This window comes from Delphinapterus leucas, chromosome 21 (genome assembly GCF_059928025.1).
Source record: "Delphinapterus leucas isolate spDelLeu-1000000601 "Yukka" chromosome 21, BTC_Dleu_Yukka2, whole genome shotgun sequence".
Lineage (NCBI taxonomy): Eukaryota > Metazoa > Chordata > Mammalia > Artiodactyla > Monodontidae > Delphinapterus > Delphinapterus leucas.
In genome coordinates, this window is record NC_143149.1 from 12,231,249 (window position 1) to 12,253,585 (window position 22,337).

A 22,337-nucleotide genomic window follows, 5' to 3' on the forward strand; every position below is an offset into this window, starting at 1 on the left:
TAGACCATACATCACTTCCTGATTTTGTCAAATAATCAAAAACACTGAAATTCAGAATCATAGATTACCAGGTAATTCCTACCAGATAACACCTCCTGTTCTGTTTTCACTCCATGGGGCTTCTTTGGAGGTCTGGATTGAAGGTGGGCTCAACATTTCAGAGTGGATTTGTGGTCATTTCTACCACTTGTCCAGAGGTTCTACCCGCCTGGTACCATCCTGGCTTGAGGGTTTTTTTGAGATTGCCCACATGGGGGAGGAATTTGGGCTGAAACCCAAGTATGAGATGAATTGTTATGGGTGCAGGAGAGTACATGTATGTATACTGACATTTTCTGCTATACCCAGAACCAAAGTTCAAGACCAGAACTCTTCCTCAGGGCCCCCACGGGGGACAGGTCTCAGCCTCACGCATGCTGTGCATGTGTGCGTGTGTTATGTCTCCCTACCCTGGGGTGACCCTGGACTTCATCTCCTGTCTCTGGGCCCCCTGAGGCTGTGAAAACTGAAGCTGTCCTTAACCTCCAACTTTCATTTAATTTTGTAGACTCTGGGTATATCTTACCCTCATCAGTTCATTTAAAAAACCTTTTTTAGTCCAACATTTGGAACAGTTTCTAGCTGGATGGTACATCTTGTACCATAAGTCTGTGCAGTTACAGAAGCAACAGTTCTCTCTCCAAGTGATGTGAAATAAAACATGTAGAAACATCACTGAGTGTAATTCAGATTTTATTGCTTATTATGTCATTCCATACAACTTTAGGTAAACAGACGTTGAGAAAATATACTGGGAGTATTAAACAGATGATGGCAATATTGATGAGAATGTTCAAGTGTTTTACATAAGGTAGTAAGAGGCACCGCTGCCACCATCACCCCCCCCCCGAAATTTGTACATTTCGTATAAAAGAGTAAAAATAGTTCATTGGCATTTAACTAGCATTATTCTTTGTAATCTATGAACCACAATATGCCTGAATAATTTCAGAATCTTCAGAGCAAAACAAAGCATTTTCTTCCACTAGCAGACATAGCAGTTTGTTTCTTTAAAAAACAAGCAAACAAATCAGCACAACAAAAACTATACACACAACCCCAAAACAAGAACGCTGGCATATTCAAGTGGCCCTGAATTTCGACGTTTCTATCGTATTAATTCAAGAAATAAAATGTGACTCAGCATTTAAAAATGAGACAAGCTTCTTCACCATAGTTATACTTACTTTATAATTGAAACGATTTAACTGAAGCCAATGTTAACCCAGCAAAAACCATGGATATAACTCAAACTGCTCTTTTGATAAAGAAATTTCTTTAAAAGTTAACTATTCTTTAAAAACCCAGACCCGAGCTGCACAGGTGTAATTGAGGAACCAACAACTGACTCTTCCAGAAACCACAGCAGTAGTTCTAAGTGCTTTTCAAGCTGGGGAGTACATACAGAGTCACTGTAAATCGCACATACACATCAGTAACTTCCTGCTAAAACAGCATCTGAAAGACTTCTATGTCTATTTTTACAAAGATGAGTGGGCTCAGACATACATTTGGATACTTGAAAAGAAACAATGCTTGAAATGTGGTTTTATGTGAAACCACTTAGAAGAACTCAGTTATCAAACAACTAAAAATACACAACAACAGATAAATAGGAATTTATGAAAACCATTGTCTCTAACAATATAAAAATTAAATATTAAGGCATCTTTTACCCCCATTTTGGTATATGCAGCAAAGGGAACGGTTTTAAATAGGAACCAGCACTTCTAGTCAAATGCTTTCTAATGTATTTGGCAGATTTGTTTTTTTTTTTCTTTCTTTCTCCTATTCCACATACCATTGAAAGCTCTCATGATCAAACATAACCCAAACCAGGAGGAAAGTATAAACAGATATTCATTTATTAAAAAGCAGTTCACCCTTGAAAAATAAAAAGGAACTACAAAGAATATTATGTATAAAGTTCAAATACTAGTATTTAAATTTCTCTGAAGCAATTTATGCTTCAGTAATTAAGAGAAAGAAGGGATGAAGACATAAAGACGAGAAGCCTATTAATATGGATCACGCTGTGAACTCACTGTTCACTCAGTCTTCTGCTCCATTGGGATGAGAATTTGAAAAGCGCTTCATACTCCTTAAAAAAAATCACATCCACCAGAATAAGATCACATAAATTAACACTGATGATTTATAATTCTCCATATTTGTCCATTTATAAAGGCCAATTGGCTTTATAAAGTATACTAAACAGTAACATTTTCACCTTTTATTAAGGCAAGTTTGTGAAAGTAATTTAATACAACCAGATCTCGTCATGAACTTTCAGCTTAAAACATGTTTTTACATAAGAAACATACAAAAAAAATTGTTTTATAGAAAGCCACCTCAATACCAGAAAAGAGTAATGAAAGATTTTGAACCCAGTTTACTTTTTAAAGGATGCTGTTCCTCCCTCGTCTCAAATTCCAAGTGCTATTCATCATCTTTAGAGCCAGTTTTGCTTAACTATAAAAAAAGATGAAAGAAATATTCAACAAACTTAAGCTTTCATATTATTTGAGTTCACTATTTCCACATCATATCAAGTCAACATTTACAGTTAATAGAACAACAGGCAACAAGGTTCAAGTAACTTGCACCATCTACAGCTTCCACCGTATGGAAATACTTTTCAACTTTAGCCTCAGCTACTTTAAACAGGATTCTTTGAAAACATAACCTCAACAGAACAAGAGGGGTAAAAAAATCCCTTGAAGCTTTCCAAGAAATAAATTGGAACCAAGAGTATACAAAAGGTACCATTTATAAAATGAATGATATTCTTCTATTTTTGTTTTTTTACAAACAATAAATTCTAAAATTTTAACAATGTATAAAACACTTAAGACTTATCATCTTAACTACATAATTCTTACAGTTTTGGAAACGTGACACAAGTCTCAAACTGCGCTTCTCAAACATTTTGGCTCCGGGACCTCTTCCCACTCTTAAAAATTGAGGATCCTAAAGAGATTTTTTGTTTTTTAAAATGTACATTATACCTACCTGCATTTGAAAAATGAGAAGTTTAATTCATATAAAAATAACAGGGGCTTCCCTGGTGGTGCAGTGGTTAAGAACCCACCTGCCAATGCAGGGGACATGGGTTCGAGCCCTGGTCCTGGAAGATCCCACATGCCGCAGAGCAACTAAGCCCATGCGCCACAACTACTGAGCCCATGTGCCACAGCTACTGAAACCCACATGCCTAGAGCCCATGCTCTTCAACAAGAGAAGCCACCGCAATGAGAAGCCCACGCACCACAACAAAGAATAGCCCCCACTCGCCACAGCTAGAGAAAGCCCATGTGCAGCAACGAAGACCCAACGCAGCCAAAAAAAAAAAAAAAGTAAATAAATAAAATAAATTTAAAAATAAATAAATAAAAATAACAATAATGATAACCCAGTCACATTTTAAAAATGAAAAACTGCATTTTCTAAAACAAGAAACCAAAACTTAAAGTGACGAGTAGTGTTGTTTTACATTTTTGCAAATCTCTTTATTATCGAGCTCAACAGAAGATAGCTGGGTGCTCACAAATCTGCTTCTATAGTAAGGCAGATATAATGGAAAATGGCCAACAAAAACACAGTCCAAGTACTAGGAACAAACGGAGTGAACAGAGAAATGAACGTACTTAGATCCTAAACCCACTTACTATCTTAGAAAATTCTGGAAAACGCAAGAATATAAAAGCACACATTCCATTAGTGCTCTAATAGAGAACGTAGTGATGGCATCATCACACTTCATGCAGCCTCTCATATTTTGATGCAAATAGTCTGAACCTGACAGTCCCTCAAAGAGGGCCTCCAAAGACCACATGTGGAAACCACTAGCTTAGAGTAATGGATTCTGAGTCCAAACCGTGTCTTCTTAAAAATCTCTCTCCCATCTCCCAAGATTACTGGATTATTTGAATTTTACTTTCTTTTTTGGCTTAAAATTCTAATTTATATTAAGAAAGTCTCTCTTAAAAACAAACTGGGGGCTTCCCTGGCAGTGCAGTGGTTAAGACTTTGCCTTACAATGCAGGGGGTGTGGGCTCGATCCCTGCTTGGGGAACTAAAATCCCACAGGCCTCACGGCCAAAAAACCAAAACACAAAAGCAATATTGTAACAAATTCAGTAAGATTTTAAAAAATAGTCCACATCAAAAACAAAACCAAAAACACTGAAAACGACACTTCTGGCTCTCGGGAAAGAGGCGCATGATCACTTGAGATGATGCATATTCTTCTCCTTTTCATGCTTGGCTGCGATGGGCCACACCAAAAAGATGGATCCTTACTCTGATTTGGGAGACAGCTCCTTCTGGAGCAGGCAGCATTTTAAGGGGAGAGCAGACTTAGCTGGTGAGATAAATACAGGTGCACCTGGGACAATGCTAAGTATCTATGAAGGATCAGTGGCAGGGGCCCAAGTCAAATGAGAGAACGCCAGAGGAGCTCCACCCACACAGATCGCTTGTATAGGGTCAGCCTCTTCCCAGGAAGGCAAGAAGTAGTAAAGGCCGACCTCAAAATTTTGCGGGTTGGGTTCCAGATGACCGCAATAAAGCAAACATCATAATAAAGCGAGACACACGAATTTTTTGGTTTCCCAGTGCATATAAATGTTTACACTATACTGTAGTTTATTAAGTGTGCAATAGCACGATGTCTAAAAAAAGATGCACACACCTTAATCAAAAAATACTGTATTGCTAAAAAATGCAAACCATCGTCTGACAATGTAGGATTGCCACAAACCTTCAATTTGTACACAACAGTATCTACGAAGCAAGATAAAGTGAACTGAAATAAAACAAGGTCTGCGTGTACTGTGTTTCTTTATTCCAGTTGTGGCTCATGTCTCCCTACTCTCAGGTAATATTTTTGTACTAGATTTTAGAAGCACAAAAATTACTTCAAATAGGTTCTATAGAAAAGGCATCCTATGGCCCAAACAGCTGGCTTCAAAATAAACTTTAAGAATACATTGCTTTGGGGCTTCCCTGGTGGCGCAGTGGTTGAGAGTCCGCCTGCTGATGAAAGGGACGCGGGTTTGTGCCCTGGTCCGGGAAGATCCCACATGCCGTGGAGCGACTGGACCCGTAAGCCATGGCCGCTGAGCCTGCGCGTCCGGAGCCTGTGCCCCACAGCGGGAGAGGCCACAACAGTGAGAGGCCCGCGACCAAAAAAAAAAAAAAAGTTCCAAGTGGAAAGTAAACAATTTTCAACAACAAAACCAGAAAATCTTTCTTGACAATGGTGGGAAATTTCATTTAGGGTCTGCCGTAAAAAAAATACTTAACTTCTACTAAGAAATCAAAGCACTCCTTTTCATGGCTTGTTTCAAATTCCATATTATCTATAATTTAGTCATATTTTAGTACATCTATTCTTAAGATGTACTTACATAAACAGGCACACTTTACTGTAGTTATAACTCATTTCTACTTTTCCATTATTAAAAAAAGAAAACCTAAAACTGAGGGTGTAGGGAAGAGAAAAATGTGAAAGATATTTCAAAAATACTTACATGCTGAACATGAAAAAGGAAACAGACATCCCAGTAAAATCCAAAGGTTGAAGGAGAGAAAATGGAAGATATAAATTTCATTACTTGATGGTAATAACTGTAACAATTTTTTGAAGACTGAAATATAAATATTACATACCTTCACCACATCAACCCAGTTCCAACCTCGAGGAAGTTCTCCTTTGTGATCTAAAGGATGAAAACAGTAACTATATATCTAAGACCAATCAGTAATATTTAAATTTAAATAAGATTTTATATACTACTCTACATAACAAATGTTATTAAAAATTTAAATAATAAAAGGTCCTTGCTTACTGAAGTGAGAAGTTGGGTCAGTTTGCTCTTTTGTGAGTTAGTGTTCATACCAGGAAGCAGGCTCAAGACAAGAGGCCTTCTCAACACGTCTGCCTGCAAACCTAAGAGGACGCCGGGCCAACTTATTTATTAACTGCTGTGCTCTGATAAAATATCCATTATTTAACCTGACATTCTTTAATCAGGGCTTTAATCTGTTGGGAGCGCTTAGAAGCAAGCTCAACCCTTTTATAAGAATTTATAGTTTATGAAGTAATTTCACTCTTTTATTCAAATTTGAAAAATAGTTTAATAAATGTAGTCTAAAAATTTTCAATCTAAAATATCTTGATTTCCTCTTTGCTTCATGTATCTATATATGTCTCATTTTATGAAACCTTCAAAATCTGCATTCAAATCAAGGACATTAATTGTATAGTAAGAGAAACAGAAACTAACCCTGTGATTCTTACAGGAGAAAAGCTGTATCACTGGAGCTCAATTTTAGATGCTAATGGCTCTTTTCTCCTTCATGCCAATAAGAATCTTATCTCACTGGTTATAAGGGGGAACGGGGACAGATCACCAATTCTGGTAACCAAAACTCACCCACAATGCCACAACTGTCCCATTAAATTTTTATTTAGAATGCAAGTTTCAAGTCACAAGCTCCTGCACCAGACTGATAGGAAGATACGGAGTTTAGGGGGGCATCACCAAGGAGAGGGAGGTAGGGAGATAGTAATGGAAGGGAACAAGTGTACGTCATTATGTATGAAAGCAACAGTAACAAACTAACTGACATATATGCTAAAACATTCTGGAAAGAGATGAACCAAAATTCTAAAAAACAGATTATAATGGCTAACAATTTACTGCTTCAGTTGTTTATACTTTAATGCTGCTTTGACAGTAGGTATAATGGAGTCCCAGATTTTCTATCTCATAAACCAATACGATCTCAAAAAATGTATTTTGAGGGCCAACACGGTTGCTTTCTTTTTATTTTGCCACAAATGACATTGAACAAAACATAAACAACCAAAAACTACCATAACTTTATAAAAGAAAGGGTGTTATTTTAAACCTCTTCACCAAAGTAAAAGGGTCACTTCTTTTAATAAAGGGCAGCTTGTAACCATACAGCAATAACACACACATACAGACATAAGTATACGTACACACTTGTGTATGTGGATAGAAATAGCTATACGCACACATGATAATGTCCTCATTTTCCTTAACTGGAAAAAAGTTTACAGATTGATGTCAATTTGCAAAGTTTTAGGTTAAATAAAGAAAAAGGACAAAATATATATTCTTAAATCTTGTTGTATAAGTAAGTCAACTACAGACGAAAACATTAAATTATTTATTGTGTTAAGATTTGATGGTATACCAGACTTCATTTCAGATAAAAGCTATATTTCAAAAAAATTTCAAAAATACACTTATCTGTCATAAAGGTAAACAAACAGGAAAATTCCAAACATGTCAGAGAGGGTACCAGTAGGACACACATCTGTACACTATTCTAATGGTCTACAATCTTCAGATTCATTTATAGTTACTTTGCCACTTGACCTTCTTCTCAAATGTTTATCTCTTGTGGTAAAGTAGTAGTAAATATTTTCAATATACATCTGTGACCTAAAACAGTCTCTGATCCAAATGTTCCAAGAATGAAGAGTATAGAGAACTAATCTTCTAAATCTAAATATACTTATTAAGCATCCATATGATACCAAAAAGCAACCCAGTTATGTGTGTTATCAAAGAAAAAAAATAACACAAACCTGTTTTATCTGCCAGCTTACGTTTCTGGGCTTTTGAGAGTTGTTCTTTTTTGTCTTTTTTCTTACTTGATGGGGCTGTGTTAGGAGTTTCAACTGAGATGATATTGCTTATGGACGTCTAGAAAAAAAGAACAAATTCTTAGACTCAAGCCTTAAAACTTACTGAATTACACTAAATATGGCTATATCCTGAAATGAGTTGACAATTTTTAGGTTTGTGAAGTAAAAGAATCCTTTATTATTGTATTCATTTATTAGATCAGGAACCTTAGCACATTATTGGTTTCACTCTCCTGAAAGTTCACATTGAAGGCCAAAAAATTAGTTATACTGTTATAACCAGGTCCCTGAGAAACAAGATCTGATCCCAGGATTATGCCGAAGCTCTGAAGTGCCAAGGTAATTTTACAATTCAGTTAATGCGCTAGTATTTGAAAGTTAAATGTCTTTAGAAAAATCACATATGCCTACTTAGAACCTCCTGGTTCCCAGAGGAAATGAAGGGAATTTTTTAAATATCTGGGGTCACGTAGTCAGATAGACAAAACTTAAAATGCTCACTACGTGCCAAGCACTGCCGTAAATGTTGTACAGCTATCACTCATTTGATCCTTAGTACAATCTCATGAGGTAGATACTATTATAATCCCCATTTTACAAATGAAAAAACAGAGCACCGAGAGACTAAGAAACTGCCCGAAATCACACAGCAAAGGAGTGCATACTCAGGGCCATGCGGTCTGGCCCCCGGTCCAGGAGCTCTCACGGTCCAGGAGCTCTCGCCCTCCACTGCTTCTCCAGCTGCCTGTCAGCGTCCACTTGTGTTCATGGGGAACGTGGAAGCCAGAACTGCTCGTGGCCTTTGGTTTACAAGACAAAACTCAACTGATACTGACCACTGAAAGTCTTGGAGTGCGTGACTTGGTGCAAAGGGGTCTAACACATACCTGCTTAAGGTTATAAAAGATGATTATTTCCTAAAATAATTCTACAAATAAAATAATTTTTTCCTATTTAATGAAGTCTCCTTAAGCTGCAACACTTTCCAATTGAACTGTGGCAGGACTACTTCCAACTAAATAAGCCTCGTGGAGAAAGTACGTAATTTCATATGTATTTCAGCACTAGGTAAGAAATCTTCTGTCTGAGCTTTATGAAGATGTTAAATACACTTGAAAAAGTATTTGGTTCTACACAGCTCAGTTCTGGCACACCCATGAAGTATTCTAGGCTTATGTGAAGGGTAAAATCTAGAGAATATAATTTCATTTTTAACGATAAGCAGACACTAAGAAATCTAAAATTCACTGTTCTTATTTAACTCAGATGTGACTATCATTTTAAATCTAACACAAAGTCTCCCTCCAATTTTTAAAAAATAATAACTAGCAAAAATGAATTACTAGCAGAGTGAAACCAAAACAAACAAAGTATGGTGAAACTGAATGCCCTGCTCACAGCCGAATGGACAGGATGGTGATTCTCCATGAGCTGCTCTTTGCTGTCCTTGGCATATTCAAACAATGTGTAGGTCATGGCCGTCCCGAGATTGACTTCCACTGCTTCCTGTAACTTGGCTAATATGCTCTGCTTTACAGCAGATGATCTGCAATGCACAAGATATACATCGCTAAGAGAAAAGTAAGAGAGACAGTTACCCTGCCCCCGCCCCCCAACAGAAAACACCTCATGAAAACGGAACACTACTCACATGGTGTTGTTAAAAAAGGCGTTCATAGATATGATTGGAGGTGTCTGGGGATAGGTTTCTGTCCAGGAAATCTCTATTAGGAAGGCTTTGGGATCACCATTTTCACCTATCTGAAGAAAAGGGAAATCTTAGGCTTGTAGAAAGTGCTACAAGGGCAGAATATTAAATGATGATCTTTAAAATGCTGACTTCTTTCCAATGCTCGTGATCAGATCAGTCATGTCATATCTTGAAAAGTTCAGGGTTTGGGCTAAGACCCAGCAGAGGGTGAGGGCTCAGTCTTTGATTAATCTGTCTTTTAACTCACTCCTAGGCTGTTTTAAACAGCTTTAGCTGATGTCCATGGCCTGTCTCTCTCATCAGCCCTCCCATCTTTTCGAGCCCCGAGATTATGTGTGACACATGTATTTTTTTGTTTCATCAAAGCTTTCTGAGGACAAAGATAAGACATCAACTATGGGAACAAGAAGAGAATGGACAAAAATGAAAATCCACAAACTTGAAACACCTCATTTTTGTCTTAAGTTTTCCAATTGCTAAATCATAAGAGGCTTTAAGAACAGGTAAACTGATATGCATTTAGCACGATCCCAAGAAAGTAGAAAATGAAATGTAAAATTTATAGAAAAAAGGAAAGGGTAGAGAGATAAGGAAAAGGAGTGCCTTAGGCTGGACATAAACTCCTGAAAAAGTTTTAAAAAATTTTAGGGACTTCCCCGGTGGTGCAGTGGTTAAGAATCCACCTGCCAATGCAGGGGACACGGGTTCCAGCCCTGGTCCAGGAAGATCCCACATTCCGCGGAGCAACTAAGACCATGTGCCACAACTACTGAGCCTGCGCTCTAGAGCCTGTGAGCCACAACTACTGGAGCCCACACACCTAGAGCCCATGCTCCGCAACGAGAAGCCACCGCAGTGAGAAGCCCACGCACTGCAACGAAGAGTAGCCCCCGCTCGCCGCAACTAGAGAAAGTCAGTGTGCAGCAACAAAGACCCAATGCAGCCAAAAATAAATAAGTAAATTTACTTAAAAAAATTTTTTTAATTGAGGTATAATTGACATACATTATATTATTCAGGTATACAACATGATTCAATATTTGTATATATTGCAAAATTATCACCACAATGAATCTAGTTAACATCCATCACCCCACATGGTTACAATTTTCTTTTTCTTGTGATGAGAACTTTTAAGATCTACTCTCTTAGCAACTTTCAAAGTACACAATAGGGTATTATCAACTGCAGTTGCCATGTTGTACATTACATCCCCACAACTTATTTACTTTATAGTTGGAAGTTTGTATGTTTTGATCACCTATTTGACCTGAATTTGATATCTTTTCTATTTCTTTTGCTCTCCCCAGCTTTTTATTTTGAAAGCTTTTACAGAAAACCTAGAACAATGAACATTCACTGACACGTATCTTATTCACCACATACCTATTATTCCACCTGCCTTCTCTTTCTTCCACTATAGGACCAACTCCCTTTCCCCAATGTATGTGATTTTTTTCCTTTGGCATTTGTTGAACCATTTGAAAGTAAACTGCAGACATCATGAAATGTCCTTAAACTAAAGTATCCTAAGAATAAGGACCTTCTCCTTTATAACCACAAAACCATTAACACACCCAAGAAATTCAACATTGATACAAAAATATTATCTAATTCATAACTTATATTAAAAGTCACCAATTGTATCTAAAGTGTCCTTTAACAAAGCACTCCCTCAACCCCCAAATCCATAATCCGTTGAGGATCGTGGATTACATCTGGTTGTCAGATCTCTTTATTCTGTTTTAATTTAGAACAGTCCCCAGTACCCACCCCACCTCCTAAATGTCTTTCATGACAAAAAGAACCTAGGCCAGTTTTCTTGTATAAGTCCCCAGATCAGGACTGACTGTTTCCTCTGTTCAGATTCAGACTAAACGGCTTTGGTAAATGGCTTTGATAAAGATACTGGGGAGGCGATGTGGTGCACTCCCCCAGCACCAAATAATGAGGCACGTAAGATCTTCCAGAATCATTAGTAGTGATAACCAAGTTTGATCACTTGGTTAGGGTGATATTCTCCAGACCTCTTCAATGGAAAGGTATCTTTTTCATTTTGTAATTACGAAGAAATCTGTGGGTGGTACTACAAAACCATGTGCATAGCTTGTTTCTCAACAACTTTTCACCCAAAGGTTTCAGTATCCATTAAGGATCCTTGCCTGACACAATCATCACATTGGTTGTTGCAGAATGATGATTTTCGAATAAAACTATGGAATGATTCATGAATCGGCATCTCATTCTTGCACAGGGCAATGCTAATCTCTTCTGTAGTATTTTTGGTATATGTGCTGCTTTGTGGGTTTTTAAATACTTAATATTAAACTTCAGTCAAGACTTAAAAAATTTTCACCCTAAATTGTTACTTGACTCACTTTTATTTTCTGACCACTAATGTTTTTATTCACATCTCCTTACCCTCAATCATACCCCACATCAATATAAGGTGAGGCTTAGAAATTATGTCAAATAAACTTCGGGATCTGTTGCTATACTTACATAAGTTGATTACCTGCATAATGGACGTCATCGGTTTATGCTTGTGTTTTAAGTAGAGATAATTAAAAAGTAATAAAAGTGGTGGGTGGGATGAATTGGGAGATTGGGATTGACATATACACACTAACATGTATAAAATAGATAATTAATAAGAAGCTGCTGTATAGCACAGGGGACTCCACTTTGCTGTACAGTAGGAAAAAAAAAGTAATAAAAGTTACTTGCTTTATGCAGTCACTAAACCCTTACTCAAAGTATAAGTAGAAACAAACTGTCACACGCCTCACACTGTGCGTCACCCAAGAGACAAGAGCACTACTGTCTTCAAGGGAGACAGACCTTCAGACAACTCACTAAACTGCAGCACTAGGAAAAGTTCCAAAGCGACAGAACATAGCATGAGGAAATGGGGACTAGTCGATCCTACTTTGAAGTCAGGGGACAGAGAGGAGACATGGCCCACGTACGCCACAGAGGAGGCTTGGGGTAAGCATTAACGGAAGAGTAGGATGCATGATGGAGGAGAGGCGAGGGCAGGAGCAAACAACGTGTCCCAAGACAGAGTAGTAACGACAGTGCAGGGAAACATTTAACAAGGTATCATGTCTAACAGATGCCAGTGCCAGGAAAGTCTGGAGACACAGTCCAAAGCAAACAGAAGGCACTGGGTGTCAAGCTGAGGAGTTTAGTCCTCATTCTATAGGAATGGAGAAACCTTTTTTTTTTTTTGGGTTCGCGGGCCTCTCACTGTTGTGGCCTCTCCCGTTGTGGAGCACAGGCTCCGGACGTGCAGGCTCAGCGGCCATGGCTCACGGGCCCAGCCACTCCGCGGCATGTGGGATCCTCCCGGACTGAGGCACGAACCCGCGTCCCCTGCATCGGCAGGCGGACTCTCAACCACTGCGCCACCAGGGAAGCCCATCAAACAATTTATTTTAAATGGTGACAATGTTAACAACCATAAATCTTGCATAAGTCTTTTATAAAAAAAGTTTTCCATACCACCCACTACTACTTAAAATCATTCAGATAAACGGTTTATGTTATTTATTTATAAAATAAAATACTGGTACTGTTCCACGTTGAAAAAGAGTTATAAGCAACCTTTATTTTAAAGAAAAATTGACATTTCACATACTCATAAAATATTCACGCACATTGGTAATACAGAATTAAGAAAATATCAACTTTTCTTGACTAAATTATAGGGTAGTAAAAAGAATGCTAGACTTGGACTAGAGACCTGGATTTTAACCCTAACATTTATCAATATTGGCTGTGGGAGCTTGGGAAGTTAGGACTGAGAAGTTATCTTTAAGATTAGAAGGTAAAACCACATAATTTCTAATGTTTCTTCTGTTTCTAACATTTTAAAATTCTCTTACAATAAAAACGTTTATCTTAGTTTTTAAAAGTTCTGAATTAAGTTTTCAAAAGTTGAAAATAACTCATGTCATAGTGATGAGTTTTCATTTAAATGATTCAGCAAATCCAAAGACATAATAAGTATAAACCACTAAATTAAAAAAAAACAAACAAAAAACCCCAGCATTTCAAAAAGCAACTTTCGTCTTTTCCCACAAAGTAGTAAGTGCTTCTATTCATGCCAGGTCTTACCCTATATTGAAATGAAACCGGACTTAATTCCCGGAAACTTTCATCTCCTTCATAAATAGAACGCAATGCCTCCAGTTCCATCTGAAAGAAATGAATCACAGGAGCGTTGTTTAGTCATATAAACGGATTAGAAATAGAGGATCTTTTGTTTCTGGTTCAAGTCCACTCAACAGCGTAAAACTTGGCTGACTTACATGGCGTTCGACGTTTATGACCAGGTGCTATACTAACACATCACAACCCCAATCCTTTCTTTAACACTATGCGCCAGGCACCGCTAAGCATTTTGCAGTGGATTATCTCACTTAATTCTCACATCAATCTCACATCAAAGATCTTACTGTTTTCTCCTTCCCACTAGGGAGGAAAATAAGATTCAGTTTAAAGCAACTCCAGAGCCTGCGCTTTCTCACTCTGCTAAAGGCTAGCCTGGGGTAGAAAGAACATTAAACTTGCGGACGAGATGAAACACAAGTCATTCCCCATGATTTACACATACTATTTATATTTGTAATCCCTACCACAGAAGGACACAAAACTTGAAAAAACACTTACAGACAATAAAAAGAACTTTTAAAAAATGGTAGTTAGAAAGAGGTTGACAAGTATCTATCCAAGATGGGAAAAAGGACTGCAAGAGAAAATGTAACTAGCAATCCTTGGCTGGAAATACTTCTTAGAATGCTGCAGGCTTACAACTGAGAAGACCCAATCACTGTCGTGATTACTGACAAAGACCTCAGAAGAGGTAAAGAAAAGAAAGACTGCACTTCCGCAGATATTTTAGTTTTCAAAAAGATGCATGTTGAGAATTCTACAAACTACAGGATGGTGAGTTTGACCTACACGGACAACATTTTAAGACAGATCACTAAAGAAAGAGTTTGTGAGGACCCAGCAGAGTTAAGGAGTAGCCATACGACTTGGGAAGAATATGAAAAACAAGGTATATGTTCACAACCCTTCTTAGGGAGGGTGACTGGATTGGTACATTAGGGAAAGAGACAAAACAGTCTACCTGGATTTCAGCAAGGCCCCATGGGTTTCTCTTGCTACCTTCACAGAAAAAAAAATATAAGAATTCAAACTGGATCAAGGAATAACTGAGATGGGATTAGAAAAACAACATTACTCAAAATGTAGTGTTACTCCTTCTGTCCTTAATCCTTCCCTATATCTCAATTAAATGACTTGGACAGGAACAAAAATTGGAGGCAGGCTTATCAAATTTGTGGATGACAATTTGATGGGATAGTGAATCACGCTGGCAGCAGCAGAAGAATTTTAAAAGCCCTTTAAAAAAAGCTAACAAGATGAAACTTTACAGGGTAAGAAGAACTTGTCCTTAGGTACCTAAACATACAGAGCAGAAGACGAAAGACAAACTGCTCTGCATAAAGCACTTTAAGGGTTTTTGTTGACAGTAAATCTAACTGTAGAAAACTGGAATGCCCCAATTTTAAAAAAAGAACATAAATAAACTTATAATGTGTCCACAGATACACAGTTCCAGAAGAGTGAAGGAACTAAAAAGAATGAACAAATGGAGAAGAGCTAAAAGGAACCAGTTGGCATGAGAGGAGGAGGTCTGAAAAACTGGGCAGGAAAATGGTCTTCAAACATCTGAAAAACTGTCCTGTGGAAGAAGATGCTATTTTACTGTTAAATGGAGATGGCTGGTTCTCACAGCAGGAATTTCAATTCAGTAAATCTGAGCTAGAGTGCAGGTAACTGTTTTTCTAACAACCACCCAAACAGTTCTAGGCGGTGGTCCATGGGCCAAACTTTGAGAAACCTTACACTATACGCTCCATGCTACACAGTAAGAACTGTTCACGCCTTAGCTTAGAAACTCAACTGACAAGAATATTTTAGAAGGATTCAGAGACATCACAGCTTGTTGAACTTTGGGTCTTCTTTAAAGGTAACTTCCAATACCGCGATTCCATGACATGTGTCATGTAAAAGTACTAACTTTCAAGCAGTATACTCTAAATGAAAAGTGAACACCTACTTACAACTCTAATATCATATGATTCAATGTCAAAGCGGCATTTCACGAGAAAATATCTGAGTGTAAACCATACAATTCCGGTAGTACATGGATGGTCAAAACAGACTTCGTATCCACTGGACAACTATCAGATGGATATATTAAATGATTCCTTCCACCACGCAATATGGCCAGAAGACACTAGTGTCATTATTTCCCTGCACCAGAAATTTAACTAACTCAATTAACTTTCTCTACCAGCCAACAGATTTTAAAATGTAAAGGTGATTAGATTCCCAAAGAGCCTAACTCAGAACACAGGCGCTGCACAACACACGGGATTTAAGGCGAGCCAAGTGCACCGGGTCGCGGGCCAAGGACACTCGTCCTCGTTATCAGGAGACCTGGGGGGAACCCTAGGGTTTGCAAAACTCAAAACTGCAGTGCGGGGGAGGAAGGGCAGAGGTGGTCCCCTACCCAGGCAGGCGCGCTGGGCCTCTCCGCGCAGGACACCCGCAAACATAGGGCACCTCATTGAGGCTGCCGCCGTAGAGGCGAGGGCACGTGCGGGGCCGGGGAGGGGCACCCCGCCTGCGCGGGAAAGGAGCGTCCACCGGACTCACCTCCTGGTCCTCGTTGGCACTCATCGCGCCGGTCACGGGGCGCCTCCTGGGCGGACGGCGTTCGCGACAACGAAAATAATGCGAGGGCAGTGGCCCCAAGGCCGGGGCGTCCCTCTTCTGCGCCTTGGGCTGCTGAGGCACACCCTTAGCACCGCAGACGAGAGTCTCGCGGGTTCCCGGTCCCCGGGCAGCGCGAAGCCGTCAGCGGAGGATTGCAAGCGAGGAGCCAGCGGCCTCCGCAACAGTGGAGCCAGCGAGTCGCAGGAGAGGGAGAAAGGCGGTAACGGCAGAGACCCCGCCCCCTCCTTCTCTCTTCTCCTATTGGCTCCTTCTCTCCCCGCCCCCAGCTCCTGCTCCTCTAGGAAGCGGAGCGTCTTCCTTACGTTTCGTGGAGCAGCGTAGAGTTCCGGGACGGCGATTGGCCTAGGGCGCTGTCGGTCAAGCCCAGAAAGTGCTTCCTGTGCCTGCGCGGATGGGCCCTGGGAAGTCTCGCTTGTGGGCCCCGGAACAGGGGCGGTGGTGGTAGGGACGGACCCCGGCGTTTTGTGACACCCACACCCCCCCCGCCTGCTTCCCCTGGTTCTCCCCCGGCTGGCGGCGACCGGCCACAGCTGCAGCGGGCTCGGGGCGTGCGGCCTGGGTGAGTCCGGGTCGGGAGACCAGTGGGGCCGGGCGAGACCGCCGAGGGAGATTGCTAGCGCTTAACGATGCTGGTTTGGGGGGCCTGTGATTTCGTACAGCATCAGCGAGTGCATTTCTCTTTTAGCTTCTAAAGAAAAGACACACCTATTTCTAGGGCTTCCAGGTTTAAGGGGGGTAGGGGAGGAGAGGAGGAAGATAGCGTCTGCCTTTAGAGCTGCAGCGTTTCTTCATTGGAGCTACCGGAGCAGGATTCTGCGACCCTGGGGCGGTATCCTTTCCTAAGTTGGGCAGTTGCTTCGCATCCTCAGCATCAGCTTTTGTTTCGCCATCCCGGCCCCAAACTGTCCTTCCTCTTTTGATTGTTTTGTAGTTGGACATCTTTGAATCCCATCCTTACTGGCCTTGTGTCCTGCATCCCGAACCTCCGTTAATTAAAAAATAGTGACTGCATTATTTTTTTTAACCTGCCACTTTCATTAGGTCACCTTTCTTTGCAGTCCGTCATTCTTTCTAAGAGTCTTCCTTATAATTTTATGACCACGCCAGCTTCCAGACGACTTCCGTTGCACTACACGATCTCCCATCCAGAGTGTTCGCTTCCTACTTCTGCACCTCCTTCCAGGTCATGGTTTGGTTAGTTGCTTCATTGGTTTTTTTCCAGGAGATCTGGAAATTTCTCCTATAGGCTGTCATCGAGATCCATACAACCTCTGCACTTGTCCTTTGCTGATATTCTTCCCATTTTTTGCCACCGAATAGGCACAACCATTTCAAATGCCAACGCTTTTAAGGTACAGTGTGGCAAGATTTTCTGATACAGTTTTCGTACAGTTATTTTGGGACAGAGTTACCGTAATTTAGAGCTGCACTGTCTGATATAGTAGCCAGTCGCCATAGGTAGCTATTGAGCGTTTGAAATAGGCTAGATGCGCTCCGAGTGTACAATACACACCAGACTTTGGAGACATAGTATTAGAAAACGTAAAACATCTCACTAATAACTTTTATAGTAATGTTGAATTGATAATATTTTGGACATATTGGTTAAGTAGAATATTATTAAAATGAATTTCATCCCTTTCTTTACTTTTTTAATGTGACTACTAGAAAATTTTAAATTATTTATGTAGTTTGTATTATATTTCTCTTGGACAGGATTGTGATTTTAAGTGATTTAAACGTAATTTCTGTTTCCCCTTATTTCCACTCCATATTCAAAGGACACAGCGAATTCTCTTGAGCCTCTGGGGTTATTAAAGGAAGTGAGTATTTAGGGCTCTAATCTAGACTCTTTGGGATCAAGCAGTGGTACCTAAATTGTGTTTTGACCATCTCTTTTTTATTTTCACCCCAAATTCACTAGAACTAGAATCTGTTTCTGAACATGCAGTCCTTTGCCCTCGTACCTTAATCCTGTCCTCAGAATATCTGTTTAAGCATTTCTAAAACTTCTGTCTATTGTGGACATTTGTCGTTTCTGATAGACTTTCCAAACCAATTATCTAGTACCCATTGTTCCGTCAGTACTTAAGTGTGAGAAGCCTAATAGTCTTTACTAAATTAACTTTTCAGTTAAAAATACTGTTTTGCTGATCAAGTGGTAGCCTAAGTGCTCCTAACTTCTCACAGAAGTTGTGTTTGAGTCCTGTATGATATACTGGTGGAGATCACCTTTTAAACCAACCATGTGATACATGTTTTTGAAAATCAGAAATTATTCTTAAAATATAATAATTTTGTTCACAATAAACACTTTTATATAATTGCTTTTCAAAACGTAGTGCATCTTGGATTGATATAGACCGCTTCTCAGCTAAAGGGCACAGTAGAAACATGTCCTCTTAGAGGTTTCCATTCATTATTAGCTTTTCCCTTGTAGATTTTCCTTTAAGTAGTACATTTGTATTAATTGCGGAGAAATGAGAAAACATAGCTACTTAGATAATTAGCATATTATTTTAATGCTATCTCAGGAAATCAGAAATTAGATGTTAGCAATTACAGAGAAATTAGAGATAGTTGCACTTTATTGTATATGTAAATCAATCGTTGTTTTTCTTTATAACTGAAATCAGAAGTTTGATCACCCTCCTGCTTTCCTGGTCTGTTTATCCCAAAGTTTTGTGTGGTTTTGAGATGTTACTGGAAATAGTGATTTGTCTTAAAGTTGACTGCAACCCTTGTATATGAAAGATTTTTTAAAATATTATACCAATAGTTATTAAATTTTAATAGGTCCAATTCAAGAATTAAAGTTTGCCCTTTTGCTCTCTTCTTTTGGATTTGCTCGACAGTTTGTAGACACTCAAAGACTTTCGCCTTTTTGTAATGTTTTTCAAATGGTGGAGGTTCATATGTTAGATGTGGATGTGGGCTTTTAAGAAATTAATTATTAACGTATTAACATTTGTATTTCAGAATTTTCCTGACACCTTGAACATGAGCCCCACACAATGGGACTTCCCTGTGGAATTATGTTGTCGGCCTATGGCTTTTGTTACTCTCACAGGCCTGGATGTGGTTTATAATGCTGTCCATCGAGCTGTCTGGGATGCTTTCTGTGCCAATCGGAGGGCTGATCGGGTACCGATTTCTTTCAAGGTGCTCCCAGGTGACCATGAGTATCCCAAATGTAGACCCAAGGTAATGACATTATGATTGCAAGGGGACTCTCCTTCTCCGTCTGTCTCTTTCTTTGCATGTGTGTATCTTTTCTGTTCCTATATCTGTGCAGGAAAACCCCTGAGTTTATCAAGGGTATGGTTACAGTGGTGCATGAAGAAAACTCCAGACGTTTTCCTGTATGTAATATACTACAGATGTATCTAATAATCCCCTCTTTTTTTTTTTACTCCAGAAGAATAATTACTTTATAATTATTAAGCTTTCTATCCTATGAGCCTAGGTTTTCCATTTTTTATTTGTTGTTAAAACGAGACCCCAAGGCTCCATAATTTTAACAAAGACCTCTCTAAAAGGAAGGTCTCACCATTGCCAGTATCATTATAAAATCCATAGTCTCTGCAGTTTGGTTTGATTTCACAGACATATTTTGAGCACTTGCTTTGGTTTAGAGTACCTGGAACTATGCAACAGGCTGGTGATAAAAATCTAAATAATACATACTCTCTGTCCTTGATGAGTTCTACATAAACTAAAACAGTTTATTCAGTGTGGAATAGGAGGGGTATTAAGTTCAAAACTGACTTTTAGAATGAACATCATGGTAGAGACTCTGATTTACTTAGAAAAAAATACTTAGAATGATGATAGTATGAATTAATAATAGCAACTCATACATGTGTATTGCTTATTATGTCAATTTGCTTTTTAAGAAAGTTGTGTACATTGACTGATTTGTCATTTATTGTAATCTTTTCAGGTTGGTCTGAAAGTCAGTTAATAAGACACATTGATTAAAATAAACTGCCTACTTTTTCTTCCCCCCCTAGAGCAATGTTTCTGACAGACTGGTCTTTGGACCAAGTATGTCATCACTTGGGGTGTTTATTAAGCATGTCAATACTGTCTGTCCTCAGTTCAAGTTGGGGGAGCGTAGGCCCTGTAGATTTGGTCACCTGCTGATCCTTTTGCATGTGTTTGAGACTCACACACCACAGACACAGTTTCATATATCCAGCGCCAGGAACTATGAGCTTTCTCTGAAACTGTGGGAGCAATAGCACCCCTGGCTCTTACACACTTCTTTTAATGCGGTGTTTGTGTCAAGGAAGCCCAGCAACCCAGCAGGACTCACCCCTTTCTTCCTGGATTCATTCTTCAGAATCCTCATTTTCCTCCTGGTTCTTTCCTGAGTTCCCAAGGTGTTTTGTGTCAGATTTCCTTCCTGTCCTCTCTTTCCTCACGTGGAATAACCGTTGGACCAGCGTGAACTGGAGTAGTCTGGCCAGTGCGGGTGCTTTGGGGGTAGTTTGAGATTTCACCCGGCTTCTTCAGGGCATCCCCTCCCCATGACCTGGCACTTAGCGCTGACCCCCAGTGACTGCCCTTACGCTTCTGTATTTAAGAATTGTCCTTCATTTTTTTCTTTCACCCACAAGTGAGGTGTAATGCCATCCTGGTGACACGACTTTGAAGCATATGAAGCCATATTGGGTTTTAGAGAATATTTGAGCAGCTTCTACAAGAACGGAATCTGGGATGGTGAGGAATATAAGTAGAATTTATTGGGAAGAAGGCCTGTTTACTTCCAGGGTATTTGAAAGCCTTGACATCATTAGAAATGCTTTAGCTTTGGTCAGTCTTTAAATGGAAATGGTACTGGCTCTAGGGTTGAGATGCTACCTCCAGTACTTGCTAGCTCTTACCTGATCTCTGTTAAGCCTGAATGTCCTCATCTTAGAAATGCGGCGTGTGTATACTGAATGAGATATATACAGAGAAAGTGCCTGCACTCCATAACAGGTGATTTCTGCTGCTCTTGTTGTCAAAATACCTCTTTTCAACTTTGGCTAATGTTTGCAGAGAACTTCGTATGAATGGTACATTCCCAAAGGGATCCTGAAGACAGGCTGGATGAATAAACATCTGAATCTGGTGCCAGCCCTGGTGGTTGTGTTCTACGAACTAGACTGGGATGAGCCCCAGTGGAAAGAAAAGCAGTCTGAGTGCGCGACCAGAGTGGAAATAGTTAGGTATGTCCCGTTTGTCAGGTTGACTGTGTTGGGTCAAACTCACATCTGGAGTTTACTGACATTTATCGAAGGCAGCTGAGTGCCGTTAAGTCTGCAGTAGTCATTTGGGGATCACTGGCCTCCAATGAAACCTGTTCACTTCCAACAGGTAGCATTAATATTAACTTAAGGAATGGTAAGCAATGTGAAGAAATTTCTAAGACAAATTGACCTGAAGTTCCAAATGCTTTTCTTGCATTTATAATTTTTTTTTGGGGGGGGGGGAGATATAGTGATTTGCTGTTTAGTCTCATAAAACACTTTTTGCTTTATCACCATTTATTTCAAAGTAATTCTTTTGGATGACTACTCTAATATATCACTATAAAGAAATAAGTTGCAGTGTAACTTTTACATTGAAGTATATTTTAAACTTTTGCCTTTAAAGCAGGTTTTTGTAAGGAACAGAAGCTTGATCTGAGATTATACTTTTAAAATTTAAATCATTGTGGCATGTGTGTTTCTTTGTATGTAGGAAAAGAGTTCCCCCAATCTTGGGGTTTTTAAGTTGCAATTTGTCTTTCTTTGAATTGTCAAGCTTGTATTTTATGTAGTCTTGAATACATTTTTTAAGTTAAAACAGTTTAATTACTTAATTAATTTTATTGTTATTTTTCCACTGCAGGCAGAGTTTACAAGGGAGAAACACAAAAGTTGCAGTGGTTCTGATTCAGAAGAAAACCCCTTTGCCCCCAGGTAGCAAAAGGTTAATTAATAACTAATTGATTGGTTTATCCCCCCAATTCTTATTACCAGGAGGCTTAGTTTTTAATGTTGAAATCTTTCACGCATTCAGTTATGGGAAATATGGTGTGTTAACTTTAAAAAG

The 22,337-nt window shown here is 39.3% G+C and overlaps 2 protein-coding genes and 1 non-coding gene across 21 annotated transcripts in view; 1 reads left to right on the top strand and 2 right to left on the bottom strand.

The window, feature by feature from the left end:
• Positions 1 to 1,801: 1,801 nt before the first annotated feature.
• Positions 1,802 to 16,502, bottom strand: RWDD4 (RWD domain containing 4). 12 transcript variants are annotated; one of them, XR_016391112.1, is made up of 8 exons: positions 16,173 to 16,500; positions 13,557 to 13,637; positions 9,378 to 9,487; positions 9,125 to 9,296; positions 7,667 to 7,784; positions 5,574 to 5,762; positions 2,436 to 2,511; positions 1,802 to 2,140 (listed from the first exon to the last, which is right to left on the bottom strand). XR_016391112.1 is itself a non-coding variant. In XM_089903637.1 (8 exons), the coding sequence occupies exons 1-7, from the start codon at positions 16,194 to 16,196 to the stop codon at positions 2,479 to 2,481; spliced, it is 588 nt and encodes a 195-aa protein (XP_089759763.1). In that variant the 5' UTR covers positions 16,197 to 16,497; the 3' UTR covers positions 1,802 to 2,140; positions 2,436 to 2,478. The 12 variants fall into 12 exon arrangements, 7 of the variants coding, with proteins under 7 accessions (XP_089759763.1, XP_022426625.1, XP_089759761.1 ...); XR_016391116.1 differs by having other exon boundaries at positions 1,802 to 2,511; positions 2,922 to 5,576; positions 5,713 to 5,762; positions 16,173 to 16,498; XM_089903637.1 differs by having other exon boundaries at positions 5,713 to 5,762; positions 16,173 to 16,497.
• LOC149744426 (U6 spliceosomal RNA) lies at positions 11,647 to 11,754 on the bottom strand. The gene has a single exon (XR_016391244.1). It is a non-coding gene; the product is annotated as a U6 spliceosomal RNA (small nuclear RNA).
• Positions 16,503 to 16,610: 108 nt separating the features above from the next.
• Positions 16,611 to 22,337, top strand: part of TRAPPC11 (trafficking protein particle complex subunit 11) — a 41,280-nt gene continuing 35,553 nt past the window's right edge. The window contains exons 1-6 of one of the 8 annotated variants that reach the window (XM_022570927.2): positions 16,611 to 16,812; positions 17,476 to 17,605; positions 18,035 to 18,076; positions 19,233 to 19,457; positions 21,300 to 21,469; positions 22,134 to 22,204. In XM_022570927.2, the coding sequence (XP_022426635.1) occupies positions 19,254 to 19,457; positions 21,300 to 21,469; positions 22,134 to 22,204 (445 nt within the window). In that variant the 5' untranslated portion in view covers positions 16,611 to 16,812; positions 17,476 to 17,605; positions 18,035 to 18,076; positions 19,233 to 19,253. Of the gene's footprint in view, positions 16,813 to 16,837; positions 17,606 to 18,034; positions 18,077 to 19,232; positions 19,458 to 21,299; positions 21,470 to 22,133; positions 22,205 to 22,337 lie in introns of those variants that run through there. The other 7 variants (XM_089903630.1, XM_089903632.1, XM_089903629.1 and 4 more) reach the window with 7 other exon arrangements.

Bases quoted from the DNA above. Each gene is read 5' to 3' on its own strand.
- RWDD4 (XM_089903635.1), bottom strand. From the start codon at position 16,196: ATGAGTGCCAACGAGGACCAGGAG. The intron at 13,638-16,172 runs GTGAGTCCGGTG...CATTTCTTTCAG, and splicing joins GTGCCAACGAGGACCAGGAG to ATGGAACTGGAGGCATTGCG. The intron at 2,512-5,573 runs GTAAGTATTTTT...CTTTTTTTATAG, and splicing joins TCCTTTTTCATGTTCAGCAT to TTAAGCAAAACTGGCTCTAA.